The 16656-nt window shown below is 37.7% G+C and overlaps 3 protein-coding genes across 4 annotated transcripts; 1 reads left to right on the top strand and 2 right to left on the bottom strand.

Annotated features, from left to right (window-relative positions):
- Positions 1 to 385: 385 nt before the first annotated feature.
- Positions 386 to 4064, top strand: hmgcl (3-hydroxy-3-methylglutaryl-CoA lyase). Of its 2 annotated transcripts, none has more exons than XM_016463670.1 (8): positions 386 to 507; positions 720 to 809; positions 1133 to 1240; positions 1360 to 1455; positions 1568 to 1716; positions 1817 to 2069; positions 2555 to 2680; positions 3798 to 4064. In XM_016463670.1, exons 1-8 carry the CDS (start codon positions 409 to 411, stop codon positions 3897 to 3899), a joined length of 1023 nt encoding a protein of 340 aa, XP_016319156.1. In that variant the 5' UTR covers positions 386 to 408; the 3' UTR covers positions 3900 to 4064. The 2 variants fall into 2 exon arrangements, with proteins under 2 accessions (XP_016319156.1, XP_016319157.1); XM_016463671.1 differs by having other exon boundaries at positions 465 to 507; positions 711 to 809.
- Positions 4065 to 7354: 3290 nt separating this feature from the next.
- LOC107670854 (gap junction beta-3 protein-like) lies at positions 7355 to 11124 on the bottom strand. Its single transcript, XM_016463635.1, has 2 exons — positions 10682 to 11124; positions 7355 to 9355 (listed from the first exon to the last, which is right to left on the bottom strand). The coding sequence occupies exon 2, from the start codon at positions 9272 to 9274 to the stop codon at positions 8342 to 8344; it is 933 nt and encodes a 310-aa protein (XP_016319121.1). The 5' UTR covers positions 9275 to 9355; positions 10682 to 11124; the 3' UTR covers positions 7355 to 8341.
- A 2930-nt stretch (positions 11125 to 14054) lies between these two features.
- Positions 14055 to 16423, bottom strand: gjb10 (gap junction protein beta 10). Its single transcript, XM_016463636.1, has 2 exons — positions 16351 to 16423; positions 14055 to 15565 (listed from the first exon to the last, which is right to left on the bottom strand). Exon 2 carries the CDS (start codon positions 15519 to 15521, stop codon positions 14724 to 14726), a length of 798 nt encoding a protein of 265 aa, XP_016319122.1. The 5' UTR covers positions 15522 to 15565; positions 16351 to 16423; the 3' UTR covers positions 14055 to 14723.
- Between the last annotated feature and the right edge of the window lie 233 nt (positions 16424 to 16656).

The raw sequence follows: 16656 nt of genomic DNA, 5'->3' as shown, positions 1-16656 counted from the left end.
GGCTCAACATAAACATTGTCTAAATAAAATATTGTATGTATGAATATATGTGTTTCTGTTTCACTCTCGATATATCATCTTTGCCATTTGTCTTATTTTGACAGAACATTATTTGTGTTTTGATTATTTGGTCTAAAGGAAATATATTTTATACACATACAGTTTATATCATTGGCATTTAACCAGAATTTTGAAAAGGGTAATACATTACCTTATTCTGCCTTTATACCGACATTTATCACAACCTCTTGGATTTTTTCACTTTTTGGACAAACAAGAAAAACATTCAGCTCTTAGAGCCACGATGACAGATTGGTGCCGAGCCTCTAGAAATCTGATCCCGTGTTATCGCGAGATCTAAATCCATATATGAGCTAATGACGTCAGGGCGAATGGGGGCGTGTGAAGATGGCGGCGTACATGATGAGAGTTGGTCCAGGTTCTTTCGGTTCTGCTCGGGTTCACAGACCTGCTCTGTTCTCCGCTGCTGCCGCAATACTGAGATCCGTAAGTTCACGCGCGTGCTTTTCTGAATGTGACGATGTTACGTGGTTTGTGTTTACCTAAATTCATTAAATTACAAATGACATAGCCTTCATGTTTATACTATTTTGCGTGCATGTGTATATTTGTCTAACGTTACTCCTGTCTGTCTGTCTGTGTGTGTGTGTGTGTGTGTGTGCGTGCGTGCGTGCGTGCGTGCGTGCGTGATCTGACAGGTCAATGTGTCTGCCACACAGTCAATCTCATTACCAGAGATGGTTAAGATTGTAGAGGTTGGACCCCGAGATGGACTTCAGAATGAGAAGGTCAAGCGTTTTCTGTGATTCTGAATTAACCTGCATCAACACCCAGCATGACAGCTCTGTGCTGTATGATTAAACACTTCTGTTTTGTGTTTGCCAACTGTCAAACCCTGTTGACACATAGTGAGTAGTTATTTCAGAAGGTTTGTCCTGGAAGTATCATGGAATTTCAAAGGTGTGATTTCCAGGTCTGGATAATGGAAATGAGTAAAATAGTAAAAGTCATTGAAATGTGTCACATATGATGATGGAAAAGTTCTGGAAACCATGTAAAGTGAAATACAAGAGCTGTATCATTTCTATTAATCAAACTCTGCATCCATCAGACCGTCGTTCCAACAGAGGTGAAGATCTGTCTGATTGATATGCTCTCAGAGGCAGGACTTCCTGTCATTGAGGCCACAAGTTTTGTTTCACCTAAATGGGTCCCTCAGGTGAGATGCAGCATATGCCATCAAAGCCTGCAAACATTTAATAAACAAACTCTCACAACATGAAATAAAACACTATAAAGAGAGAGAATGATGAGAGATTGGCTGCATTTGATTGGCAGATGGCCGATCAAGAGGAAGTGATGCGTGGCCTCCACAAGAAACCTGGCGTGAACTACCCTGTTCTGACCCCTAATCTGAAGGGATTCCAGGCTGCTGTGAGTGAAATACAGCACAGACTGTTATGTGCTAGTGCTATATTAAATATGTTTATTTATATACTACCATTCAAAAGTTTGGAGTTAGTAAGAAATATATTTATAATCTCAGATGAAGGCTGGTGCAAAAGAGGTGGCAATATTTGGTGCTGCATCAGAGCTCTTCAGTAAGAAGAACATAAACTGTTCAGTGGATGAGAGTCTTGTGCGCTTTGAGGAGGTGATGAGAGCAGCCAATCAAGAGGGGGTTCCTGTGAGAGGGTAAGACACCTGCCGATTGCACATTTCAGTGTCTCAGTAATTTTTCCATAACCCAGTGCTCTTATTTCAGAAAAATCTTCTCTTTCTCTGTTATTCCCAGCTATGTGTCATGTGTGCTGGGTTGTCCATATGAAGGGAAGGTATCGCCGAACAAAGTGGCAGAGGTGGCTAAGCGACTGTATTCCATGGGCTGCTATGAGATTTCACTTGGCGATACTATCGGAGTGGGCACTCCGGGTGGCATGACGGAGATGTTGAATGCCGTGAAGAAAGAGGTTCCTGTGGAGGCTTTAGCAGTTCACTGTCATGACACTTATGGACAAGCACTCGCTAACATACTTGTAGCATTACAGGTATGGAAGTGCGTGGAATACTCTGCCTGCCTGTCTTGATTTATATTTTTACCATATTCATAGTGGTTTACTGTCTGTCGAGACCCGCCCTTATACTGAATTAGTGACACAAATGCCTTGCGTGCATACTATCCGTTCTCACCTTTTCATTTTTCGCATTCTTAAAATGAGCAACTATTTTTAAATACAACACACCTTTGTAGGGCTGTGCAATTAATCGCATGTGATTGTCAAGCGCATTTCGTCAGTAAAGCCGGTTCCGTGATTGGTAGTAAATCTCCATCACCTGCTTTCAAATGGAGCGGCATTTAATACACAGAGCCGTAGTTCACTGAAGAGCTAGGCATTATTGCGTTCATAATTGAATGTAGGTGATGGAGATTTACTACTAATCACGGAACCGCCTTTACTGACGAGATGCGCATGACAATTGCATGCGATTAATTGCACAGCCCTACACCTTTGTTTCATGTGTTCTTTTCTAGAATGGGGTAAGTGTCGTGGATTCATCCGTTGCAGGGCTGGGCGGCTGCCCTTATGCCCAAGGGGCTTCTGGGAATGTTGCAACTGAAGATTTGGTCTATATGCTGCACGGACTGAGAATCCATACTGTAAGTACAGGACTGTGTCTGTGTCACATCTAAATCTTAATCTCACAGTCAAATCTATCAGCAGTCTGGATTCTTTAAAGGGGTCATATGATGCTATTTTAAAGATAATTATTTGGTGTAACAGAATATGTTGACATGCTTTAATGTTCAAAAAACACATTATTTTTCAAATACTGTACATTATTGTAGGTCCTCTATGCCCCGCCTCTCTCAAACACGTCGTTTTCAACAAAGCCTTTGCGTGCACATTTGGGCGGCATTATGCTAATATTTCCACATAGTGAGGTAGATATGTGGGGGCGTGTTAGAATGAGCCATTTTAGGTAGGCGTGGCTTGACTCTTAACTTCTATAAAGAATATCTCTTTGGATTTGAGACTTTAGTCTTTGCAACTTTACAGATCTTCTTTATGCACCAAGAGCTTGTAACACTCCAAAGAGAAAGGAAAACTTGAAACCGCATCATATGACCCCTTTAAGAAAATCCTGATCTGTAAATGCCCGACCTAAAACAACTTCCTTTAATAGGGAACGTCACGCATAAATCATGACTGATTTTGCTGAATTATGGTTTAACTTCTCATAAGTTCACAGGCTTTCTATAAAGTATGCTACTATTCAAATTTTGGGATTGGTAAGTTAAAAAAAAAAAAAAAGTTTTTAAAAGAAGTCTCTTTTGCTCACTAAGGCTGCATTAATCTGAATAACAATTCTGCTCCACTAAGCAAGACACTTAATCCCTGCTGTTTTCAAGGCAAAAGTTTCTGAATCTACCCAAGACTGGTAGTAATATTATGTAGTAATAGTAATATTATGAAATATTACAATATAAAATAACTGTTTTCTATTTTAATAAATTTGAAAATGTAATTTCTGTGATGCCAAAGCTGAATTTTCAGCAGCCATTACTCCAGTCTTCAGTGTCACAAGAAACATGTGGGGTCAGAGAATGAATGGAAAGTGGTCATAAAATAATAATTACATTATACTTTAAGAAAATAAAAATGTCACAAATACTACTGGGCCTCTGGGTATAAAACTAAATAATAATGTAAAAAAAATAAAAATAAAATAAAAAACAGTTATACCACACATTTAAACTAGTTTCTTTGTTTCAGGGAGTGGACCTGCCCAAACTGTTGGACGCTGGCTCATACATCTGTCATTCACTCAACAGAAGGACAAATTCAAAAGTAGCTCAGGCCTCCTGCAAGCTCTGAAGTCTTCTTTCTCTTTATGGAGATTATAGTCTCTGGTATGATGACATTACTCTTTTGGAGCTCACACTACATAACCCCTTAGTACGCAATGAAATCTCTTCATTTATAACATTTTTCAAATAAGTATTTCTAAACACAGTGGAGCTGGACATTGGGGATCAGCACATCCATTCTCTTCTGTGAATGTCTAGTGGTGAAAAGGGTGCTTGTGAGCTCATACATTTGGGCGGCATTATGCTAATATTTCCACATAGTGAGGTAGATATGTGGGGGCGTGTTAGAATGAGCCATTTTAGGTAGGCGTGGCTTGACTCTTAACTTCTATAAAGAATATCTCTTTGGATTTGAGACTTTAGTCTTTGCAACTTTACAGATCTTCTTTATGCACCAAGAGCTTGTAACACTGCAAAGAGAAAGGAAAACTTGAAACCGCATCATATGACCCCTTTAAGAAAATCCTGATCTGTAAATGCCCGACCTAAAACAACTTCCTTTAATAGGGAACGTCACGCATAAATCATGACTGATTTTGCTGAATTATGGTTTAACTTCTCATAAGTTCACAGGCTTTCTATAAAGTATGCTACTATTCAAATTTTGGGATTGGTAAGTTAAAAAAAAAAAAAAGTTTTTAAAAGAAGTCTCTTTTGCTCACTAAGGCTGCATTAATCTGAATAACAATTCTGCTCCACTAAGCAAGACACTTAATCCCTGCTGTTTTCAAGGCAAAAGTTTCTGAATCTACCCAAGACTGGTAGTAATATTATGTAGTAATAGTAATATTATGAAATATTACAATATAAAATAACTGTTTTCTATTTTAATAAATTTGAAAATGTAATTTCTGTGATGCCAAAGCTGAATTTTCAGCAGCCATTACTCCAGTCTTCAGTGTCACAAGAAACATGTGGGGTCAGAGAATGAATGGAAAGTGGTCATAAAATAATAATTACATTATACTTTAAGAAAATAAAAATGTCACAAATACTACTGGGCCTCTGGGTATAAAACTAAATAATAATGTAAAAAAAATAAAAATAAAATAAAAAACAGTTATACCACACATTTAAACTAGTTTCTTTGTTTCAGGGAGTGGACCTGCCCAAACTGTTGGACGCTGGCTCATACATCTGTCATTCACTCAACAGAAGGACAAATTCAAAAGTAGCTCAGGCCTCCTGCAAGCTCTGAAGTCTTCTTTCTCTTTATGGAGATTATAGTCTCTGGTATGATGACATTACTCTTTTGGAGCTCACACTACATAACCCCTTAGTACGCAATGAAATCTCTTCATTTATAACATTTTTCAAATAAGTATTTCTAAACACAGTGGAGCTGGACATTGGGGATCAGCACATCCATTCTCTTCTGTGAATGTCTAGTGGTGAAAAGGGTGCTTGTGAGCTCATATCAACCAATATTCACAACCACAGACCCAAACTGTTCTCTTGTGCCTTGATTTCTGATGAAAGGCAATCTTTGTATATGTGTATTTCTAATAAATTAATTAAATATTTTACATAGTGCTGAAGCAAGATCGTTTGATGCCTAAAGGCAATAAATGCCAGAAGGGGACGTTATTTGACTTGGCAGAATATTATGAATCTAGATGAAAATGTTTTTCTGGTTAGACTGAATCACATTACTAATCTTGATTAGCATTGTTATCATTGTCTCTCAGAATGAGATGTCACAAATGGTTTTAAATATGACATCCTCATACTTGTGTCCGTGTATGCTTTTTGACTCGTTTTGAAGATGGAAATATCTCATTACCAGACAAAAGCATTATTATGCTGGTAATCATAACAAACCCATTATAATGAAAAGACTCACGGAACTTCAGATACATCAGATAATAATGCACCATTATGATTACGGATTAATTTTGTTACTCTCCAGGAAAAAACATGAATGATTTATGCTTTTTCCATGCTAAGGAAAATCCCTTTACTCTGCAGGTTTGTTGATGCCTGTGAATTTCCTTTCATTTATTGTAGAGACATGTCTTATGTGTGCAACAACTTATCGTTTCTATTTGTATTGTTAACTGACATTATCGTATGATTTTTTTTTTTGCTTCACACTTTATCTTTAGTGTGTATGATGTTTAATAGAGGATTATTAATTTTAATGATTAAAGACAAGGAGAAATGTGAATTTATGCATCCTTATGCAATGTGCCAAACTTCTCTTTCAGGTATACTTTTACCGATTAGGCTGACAACTGAATTTTTCATAATAGTAACAAACATAAAACTGTATCCTTCTTGCCAAAAGGAAAGAAACCATTTTAGTTACATAAAGTACTTCTGTTATCGGTTGAAGGCTGATTAACTGGATCAACAAGTCTGCACATTTACGCATTTTGTTTGACATCATAGAACCACCCTCAAAAACATATTTTACAAATTTATGCATGACTAAGACAAAAAACGTGAGTAATAATTTTTGTACATTGATCAGGAAGTGACGTCCTGTTAATGCAAGGCTGTGCATGTATATATTTGATTACTTAGAAAAAAAGTAGTTCTCAATATATTAATATCCTTTTATGAATAAAAAAATACAGTTTATGTGTCCAAACGTTCATGTAGCTGTACTGAGTAGGCTTTATGATACATTCCAGAGATTTTGAACCATTCAGATGCTAACTGTAATAGCAGGTAAACTTTTAAATCAGTCAAAGCATAGACAAAGAATCCCACTGTCATTCAAAAGTTTGGGGTAAGTAAGATTGTTTTATGTTTGTGAAAGACATCTCTTATGCTCATCAAGGCCATCAGTCACATGATCCTTCCGAAATCATTCTGATATGCTAATTTGGTGCTCAAGAAACATTTCTTGTCACAGTTGACAACGATTCAACAGTTCAGTGTTGTTGCAAACCATGTTACATTTTTCTCACAGTATTTTGATAAATAGAAAGTTCAAAAAGCATCTATTTGAAATATTTTTGTATCAATATAAAAGTATTTACTGTCACTTTTGATCAATTTAATGCATCCTTGTTGAATAAAAGTATTAAAAATCTCAGTGACCCCAAACATTTGAATGGTTTTGCAAAGATTTGAAATAGATCAGTGTAAATTAATCAGTATTACATAAGTTCTGACAAAGGATAGTGAATAATGAGTTTCATGTTCCATGTTCTCAAAGTTAATTGAAGTTGTTTATCCACTTCCTTAAATCTGTTTCCTCTTTGATTTAAATCTGTTCATGATTTAAGCTATTGCTTTTTCACATCAAAATAATCTTTAAAATGTGACAAAATGGCTAATTTTGTACTTTATTTATACAGTATCAAAATTAATAAACTTTAAAAGCTTCCTCATTTAAAATATCGTCAAATAGTATATGCCATACAAAAGAAGAACTCCATTTTGGCAATTTTACGAAACACATGAAAGAAATTCATAAGGTAATTTGTCAGTGCGTTGATTCATTTTTGATACAAAGGCAGGGTGTGCAGCATAATGAAAAATCTCAGTTAAATATGTAACACAATCTTAACAGCAAGTCTGAGCAAAGTCAAACTCTTGCAAATGCTTGCCAAGTGTAGATCAGATGAGGTTAGTCCACAGTCTACAGTAAAGTTACAACAAATAATGGAAGAAAAATTTCCCTGATTGCCCATCTTGTGGACACTGTGTTATATTTTATATACCTCTCATTTTTCCAGCATAAGAATTTAAGTTCAGATAGAGTTCAGGTGTGTTTGCATATAGACATCCACTATGATCTCTATGAAACTCAAAGTTGGAACAGCTTCAACTTTTAAACTTTGTTCTGATCTTTGTAACAAATACCAGGACATTGAGAAATGAGACAACGTAAACAATGACACCCATGAGGCATTTTCATTATGTCTTCTAACATACAATGAACTCCACTCTTCCTATCTTTTAGTGTGTGTTAAGGTGGAAGTGGGTTTTGTATGCAAGGCGTGTTCTCCATGAATGCCTTCCTGGTTACTTGATAACGCTTGAGCTTTTTAATGGGTTTTCACCTTTGCTCTTTTTAGGAAATTAATGAGAGGAATGAATCAGAGAGCAATGCATTCAGTCCCCATTAATTCTTAGGATCATGGCAGTTATGCAGTACTTTGAGCTGAAGTTGAAGCCTGAAGGAACTAGGCTCTTAATCAAACGACTCCAGGTCTGAACCCAGGTACCAGTGTTATCACAATCCTGGTTGATCTCCACTGCTCCACTAAGCAAGACACTTAATCCCTGCTGTTTCCAAGGCAAAAGTTTCTGAAATCTGGCATATAGAATTTCACGAACCATCTGCCAAATAACAAACACCCAAGAAGACTGGCAGTTTTATAGGTCTTGATGGACGATGAAAGATTTTGAGACTGTCCAGATATTCAAAGCTTGTTTTATGCCCCCAGATCACTCTGTGAACACTTGATGGAGAAGGAAACATGGAAACATTCTTCAAAGTATATCAGACTGTATCTTGTACATGGGTACTGAGAGGTTTGGAGCAGAAGCTCTCATGTCTACACTCGATCTGTAGGCTGGCTTAAATGTTGGCTTGAGTTCAGATTTAAACTGTGGTTTAGACCCAGGGTTATACTCAGGCTTAAAGTCTGGTTTAGACTCTGATTTAAACTCAGGTTTGCTGTCCAATTCATGCATAGGAATGGTGCAGTTGCTGTCCTCGTCTCTGTATCGTCCATTAAGCGGTGTGCTGCTTCTTTGGTGCCTCTTACACTTGTTGGCACATCGAATGACGCGTTTGGAGACCAGGTAGATGATCTCACAGACACTGAGCACTATGCAAAGAGCTGAAGCTCCAACCATGAAGTAGGTGAAGACTCTTTTCTCTGTGGGTCGTCCAATGTAACAGTCCACAACGTTGGGACATGGCTGGACCTCACACTTCACCAGCCGTGGCAGGTAGAAACTGTCATAAATGTGATGGAGGATGTACAGGAAGGTGATCTCGATGCCAGTCTTGACAAAAAGGCTGATCAGGTACGTCCACCACAGTCCACCGTGTTTCTTCCCCGTGTTGTCGTAGAGCTTGGCTTTTTCACCGTGCTTCTCACGGTACTTGCGTTCGCACTCGTCACGGTACTTCACGTGCATTACCACCATCAGCGATGGACAGGTGACGAAGATGAGCTGCAGGGCCCACAGTCGGATGTGGGAAATGGGGAAGAAGTGGTCATAGCAGACGTTTGCGCAGCCCGGCTGCTTGGTGTTGCAGTCAAAGTCTTTCTGGTCATCGCCCCAAACTTTCTCAGCCGCTACAACGTAAACCATCACCCTGAACACAAAAACCACTGAGAGCCAGATCCGGCCAAATGCAGTGGAGTATTTATTCACCCCACTGAGCAGGGCTTGAAAAGTCTTCCAGTCCATGGCTCAGAGCAAGGCCAAGTCACACTTGGTGTCCTCTGATCCTCTTTAACACTGAATATCTCTGATGAAGAATACAGCAACCTGAAAATGAAAAAAAAATAAAGAAGAAAAAAAATCACAATGAGTGAACTCATTCAAAACAACTTATTGTATTTAAAAGCAACATGGTGGGATAGGTTTCTCACCCTTATGTTATTCCAATATACTGAAAAGGTGATTTTTTTTTAAAGGCCACTCTCATCCATAGGAATGGATTATGATGATTTTGGGAATTGGAGGATTTTAGGCCCTGAATGATTTTTTCATTAATTGAACTGATTCGATTCTTCCTGAATCTGACTCAGTGATCTGATCACAGCAATTAGTAGATCACTTGAGGTGAGGATTAAAGCAAACAATTACTTAATTTTCAGTCTGTTAGTCACAGAATGCTATTGTATGACTTCAGAAGACTTGAAATATCTAGTGCACAAGTCGTATGGATCGCTTTTATGATACATTCATGGTTTCTTTTATTCTATTTTGGAGCTTGATGCACATAACAAATCAAACAGGTTTAAATGGACATGAAGGTGTGTAAATGATGACACTTTTATTTAGTTAGTTGTGTGTGAACTATCCCTTTAAATGCTTTAGAATGGCGTATGGTCAAATCATAAAATGCTTCTTGCAAGATAGGCCATCACGCCATTCATCATCTTCATCATCATCATCATCATCATCAGAAAAGGCTAACAAAATCATTGCTCTATATTTTTTATATCAGTTTTAGTGCTTTGCCTTTAATACACATCCTCCATATAATGTTTTACTCAAACAAATGGATGTGCCATCAGCTCTAACATTTGATGATATTTTCAGTATGTGTTGAATCTACGGCTGAGTCCTGCTGTTTTATGTCAACTGTAATCAAAAAAGTCCAACCAGTGCCGATCTCTTTCTCGCTACTTTGTGTCTTCAGTTTCTTTGTATATCAACGGTTGCCGTTTTTAATTGTCAATGGCAGTTAAGTTGTTCTCCAGCACTGTAATGATCAAATATTTCAGTGCTTTTCTTCTTTTGTAAACGCAGGCATATTTGTAATAATGTACCATATTAAACAGCGCATAAAATCGCTACTAAATATAGATTTCACATTAAAAAAAATCAATCGACAACAATCTTACACGCAAGTTTAATTGCTACCTTAGGCTATACTTTTAAAAAGTTCAACCACTTTGCCTTTAATTCGGCTACTAATCAGAAAAATCGATTCGATCGAGTAGAAATGACAGCTCAACGTAAGTGAACGGAAACAAGGATGTTCTAATGTAAACATTTTTATAGCGCGAATGCTTACGAGTTGACTGTCATTTGAACAATGTAAATCGTTTCTAACATTTCACAAAAACAATGTTTATTACTTACTTTGGATGTATCGTTTCTCTTGTAATTCAGCGGCTGTTAAACTCTTTTCTGAAATCCTCTGTTTGGCTTCCCTGTGGATCTGGTTTGGTAGCACGCCTCAGTGAGGGTGGAGTTCAGTATCCAGACTAGAGGACAGCTTTGCCATAAACCTCTTACTTTAAGATAGCAAGCTAATTAAATACATATTTATATGTAAAATGCTCTCTCAAAATCATCATGCCTTTCTGTGTATTGTCTTAAATGCCCAGTGTAGGGAACAGAGGACTGTTCTGTTTATGAAGTTACAGTGTTAAGTCTAAAATGACTGTAATATGACTCCATAAAAGGTTTTTTTTAGTATACATTTAATATTATGGTACTGAATTGTCTTTTATGCAACAAATAGTAAAGCCTTGCCTGTGAAGCCTAGTAACATTTTCCATCTTATTGTACAATAAATAAGACTCGCTTTGTTTGGACAGCTCTGTCAAGTATACACTGTGTGTTAGCGGTTTGTGGTGTTGCCAACGTCTGCAGGCGGCTTCTCCATGTTCAAACTTGTCCATGAAAGTCTGCGCTCCATAGTCACGTAAAGGACCACACCTCATCCTAAACAACAGCTTTAGAAATGTTTTTGTTGCTTAGAAACTTGTTGTGGGTCTCTGGAGGCATACTGTAGCCTAAATATTTTTTATTGGTACCTTTTTAGTGTTGTGCCAAGAATCCGGTATACCAATTATTTTGTGTAATTAAAGTTAATGTGTTCCAAGTAACTCATGGCTTAGGTCTGGGATGCAGGAAATCCTTTTTGAAAAAGCTCTGGTGTGGATATGAATTTATGTCAGCTTGATTCTCCTTATGTGCAACAGTTTTAGCTAGTGGTGGGAATCTAATGGTTAAGGATTTGTGCTGGTAATACAAAAGACTGTTGGTTTGATTCCAAGTAAACCAGAAGTGGAGTTTTCCACAGGAAAAGTCTCTGTGGTTCTTTTTCATCAAAGCTTGAGAAGTTCTTGTCGGTCACACGTGTGAAGCCCTCTGACTCACTGCTAAAACCTCTGCAGGATGATGATTCATTCTCTGAATCAGGTATTAAAAGAGCTGTAGTTTTATAATTTGCTCTATAATTTTGTCATGAGGATCGCCAGTCTTACCCTCAGTGTTTTTAAAGTCTTACAAGAACTCATGCCTGCTTTGAGTTATTCAGGCCATGTGTTCTGTCTGAACTTGTTTGTTCAGCAAGAGGAAACATTATGAAACGTAGGAGAAACTCTGAACCAGATCGGGCAGGTCTGTTGTAAATTTTGTTTTAACTGGTTTACACTGGTTTATGTGGGGGAATGGTTAACTTCAATTGGATTTGCATACTGAATTTTAACTTTTGTGATAGATTTCTAACAACCAAAAATTAGTTAAACATGCACCAGGTTTGCTAAGTGCATATACAGTACATATGGTTAGCAATTGTAGATGCTGATATTTATGGATTAAAGTGACGTTAACGATGATGAAAAGAGACAGAGAGGAAGCACAAGCACAATGAACAGGGAGTGGAATGTTGGTTGTGTTAAAAACGGAAAAGGACTCGTCGGATCGGTTTCCACGCCTTAAGAATGTAGATGTGACTCACAAAACCTGCTTCAACACGAATTAACTACATCTACCCTGCCTTTCACTGCACAGAGGTTATGGAGATATCAAGAAACAGAGAGAGACAGGCCAAACCAGGCCTGGAGGGACAGGGAGGGACGTTTTTGTTGTCTTGGGGCACTTTTGTGTACTGAAAAGAGTGAAGACCTGAATGGTGTAACAGGAATACACCTGAAATACAATCCAGTTGCAAAACAGCCCGAGGATTAGTTTAAGAAAAGTGGTTTGTTATTCCACAGTGCAACAGGAATCTGAAAATTTATAGACAGGATTGGCCAAATGCCCCAACATTGAGAGAATTTATGGAAAACCATTGTTATGAATTATGAGATTCCAGATTTTCAAATAGTTGTATCTCGGCCAAATATTGTCCTATCCTAACAAACCATACATATTCAGCTTTCAGATGATGTATAAAACTCAATTTCGAAAAATTGACACTTAAGACTGGTTTTGTGGTCCAGGGTCACATATGTGTGTACATACATATGTATATGTTCATTTATTAACTGAAGAGCATTAAAAAATGAAATAAGAACATTTGTTTTCTCATTTTATCTTGCAATTTTCAAACTTGGTGTGAATCCAAATGAAATGTCATGCCGACAAAGCACATCATGTTTATCGCTGCTATTTTCATTCTTGTCAGTTTCTTGCTCTACAATCACATGCAGATCAACTGGTTTCAAAAGTAAAAGTTTTCATCTGCATCCTGATTTTAACAGACATCACTGATTTAAACGAGCAGCAGATTGTAAGACAATAAAAAGCAGATTTTAATGCATCTCAAAATGTAAACAACTCTAAACACAGTAATTAGGAAAGAATGCTGAAAGGTTAGCATACAAACAGGATTTCTAACCTCGGAGGATGTTTACTTTTCTGGATATGTTTATCAGTGAATGAAAAACTCTCTCATACACACACACAGGCAAAATGGCCTTATTTGAATTTGATCATCTGGCAGTGTTGAGCATTTATCAATAAATTCTTGGAAGACATTAGATTGGAGCACCACAGTTTAAGCACACATTAGCATACACACACACACCAGCCAATATACAAAACAGTAACTCAGCAAAAATGATGACAAAATATTGAATAGTAATAATAAAAAATAAAATACAGTAAACTGTTTTGTACAAATTTGTAAACAAACAAATTTAAATTTACATTCAAATTTAAGTATAAATTAGGGTTCACTATCTACTGTAGGTGGATTTGGGGAGTCTGTTTGTAAAAATGTGTTGAGTTAACAGTATGCACTTAAATATATGGAGAAGAAATGTAGACTCTGTATGTGATATGCATGCTGTTCTCACATCCAAAAGAAAGATATCATTTTAAAAGCATAATTTATTTCCAGCTATGGAAGCCTGTTTCCACCTCAGAGTAAAAATAAAAATTGTCAGATAAAGTTTAATAGTTCAACAAGAAATATAGCCGTATGATATATAGTAACATTGCAATGTTGCAGTTACAAGATGTCACATTGCACCATATAAAGTCACATTGTGAGTCACAGATTAAAGGGACGGTTTACCCGAAAATAAAATGATTCTGTCATCATTTACTCACTCGAACATCAATGCAAACCTGTGAAAGTCCATGCATACCATGAAAGTCATCAGTGTTCAGTGTTGTTTTGCACCCCACTGACTTTCACTGTGTGGACAAAAACGGTTGAAACATTATTCAAAATATGAAAAGAAAGTTTTACAGGTTTGGAACGACATGAGGATGAGTAAATGATGACAGAATTTTCATTTTTGGGTGAACTATTTTTTTTAAAGTCACATTGTGAGTTATGAAGTCACAATTACTCAGTGTTTTTACCCTGAGTTGAAAACAGGCTTCTATAGATAATAGATTCTTCCGTCAATTAATTATACTATCTTTGGTTTCTTCTGAAAAAAATTAAGTATGAAAATATGTGAAGAAAAGAGTGATTTAACATCATTTGCAGTCACGTTTTGCTTGTTAGTGTCCATTAAAAAAACGGATAAATGTGTACTATGTAATTAATAGTAATTATTGTAATTACCTGGGCTTATACCATCTGTATTGTATTTGCTTAGTTTAAAGTGCCCGTTGGTGTTGGTGTTCTGGATCTTGGCCTAACAGAAGCCACACCACACCCAAAACCCTGAAGAGACTTGCTTTAGTCAAACTAAAGACTGCGTCATCCTGAATGTTGACATTTTGACCCCTATAAACTTTTGAAATGTACAATGTTGTTTATCAGGCCTCAACTTTCCAGCAAAAAGATCCAGTGGATATAGGGTAAGCATACAAGCTGCTTCCTCTACTGCCAACCGTCCACTGAGTTGGTCAAGTTTGCGTTCACATCGTGGTGAACATGAGGAACATTTTCCATCTCTCTGAGTGAAAGTATTTTCCAAGCTCATGTTTTTTAGGATGAGATGACCACACTGTATACTGGCGCTGGCTGGCCTTTGCTTGCCAGTTTCTTGCTGTTTGAATCTAAATGAGTATTTGAGCTCCTCATGTTAGCGATGGACCTTGCCTTGTTTATCTGCCGTGAGCCCTGCATCCTGTGGATACATTCAAAGCAGCGTTTGCCCACCAGGTAGAGGATTTCGCAGAGGGAGAGCAGGATGCACACCAGACTTGTCACCACCATGAAGATGGTGAAGATACGCTTCTCTGTGGGCCGAGAGATGAAGCAATCAACCACATTAGGGCAGGGATGCTCAGAACACTTCACCATGGTGGGGAAGTCATAGCCCTCATAGATGTGATACAGGAGATACACGAAGGTCACATCCACTCCCATTTTAAAAACCAGCGAGAGGACGTATGTCCACCAAAGACCGCCACGCTTCTTTCCGGTGTTGGCGTACAACCGCTGACAGCCCTCGCCATATTTGAGGCGGTGCTTCCGCTCGCGTTCCTCACGATAGGCCACATGCAGCACCACGAGGAACGACGGACAGGTGACGAAGATGAGCTGCAGCGCCCACAGACGTATGTGGGACACCGGGAAGAAGTGGTCGTAGCAAACGTTATGGCAGCCAGGCTGAGCAGTGTTACATGCAAAGTCTTTCTGCTCGTCGCCCCATACCTTCTCCGCAGCTACGACGAAGACCATGACCCTGAAAAGGAAGACTATGGACAGCCAGACACGGCCGAATGCGGTGGAGTACTTGTTGACCCCACTCAGGAGACCCTGAAGAAAAGCCCAATTCATGGCACCCGTTAGCGTTCAGGTTATCTCACCTGAATACCTCTCACCTGATAGGGAGGGGAGCAGAGAGAGAGAGAGACAAAAAAAAGGTAACGTTACATAAAAATTCACTTGGGTGGTTTCTGTTATACAAAGTTAAACTACACACTTCTCTGATGATTCAAAGTTTTATTAATCTTTACCCCTTTAGAAAAATGGAGAAGCCCCTTTAGAAAGATGGAGAAGGGACCACTGTTATATAATGTATAAAATTTTAAGTCAAGCCTATAACATGCAGTGCCTTATTAATATATTTACATACTTTATGTACAAACTAGGCTATTTAAAAATCGCTAGTGATACACACATTCAAATACATATTATTTTACTTAATACATTTCAATGAGGAATGTATAATGAAGCACTTTGGCTAAAGTTCACGTAACTTTACATATTTCTTCATTTTTATATCATAAAAGTAGTTATGAACAAAGAATAATTAGGCCTAGTTCAAAGAAGACAGTAATAAGGTACGATTTAGAATCAAACATAAAAACACCCGTGTTATATTTTCCACATTCAGTCAAGTATTTCTGGTAGAAAAATATATTTCCACTTTTTTTAGGAATGATGTTAAACGGAATAAATATATTTAGAAGCAGTTTTTATAACGATGTGTATTGTATACAATCCCGACCATTTTAAACTGTCTATTACTCTGTTCACAAACGTATAAACTTAAACGTTTTTGACTGTAAGCTTAAAAAAAACTTACGGAAAGTGAAACATAATCTATACATTTATACCAAATGTATTAGTCGAACAAACAAACGTAAGATTATTTAGTGTATACTTAGTCTGAGAACTCGCAGTTGGCTACAGTGCAGTCGGAACGCCGTGATTGTCTTGTTTGTAGCAGTCTGGCGAACTGCGGGCGTGAAACACAACTGACACGTGTGATGAACTGAACACAGCGACGCCACCTAGTGGACAACCTCATAAGCGACGCTTTGACGCCACCTGGAGGAGAGCAGCAGACGAGCCAAGCAGCAGTTCTTTGAGCTGAACACTATAAATCAGTTGTGCCGATTAAATAAAAAATAAATATTGACCCATTTAGTCCTTTTATTTATAATCAATACATTTACACAACCTTTGG

This window comes from Sinocyclocheilus anshuiensis, unplaced genomic scaffold (assembly GCF_001515605.1).
Source record: "Sinocyclocheilus anshuiensis isolate Anshui unplaced genomic scaffold, SAMN03320099.WGS_v1.1 scaffold784, whole genome shotgun sequence".
NCBI lineage: Eukaryota > Metazoa > Chordata > Actinopteri > Cypriniformes > Cyprinidae > Sinocyclocheilus > Sinocyclocheilus anshuiensis.
The sequence above is the reverse complement of the archived record's forward strand: the minus strand, read 5'-3'. Positions and strand labels throughout refer to the sequence as shown.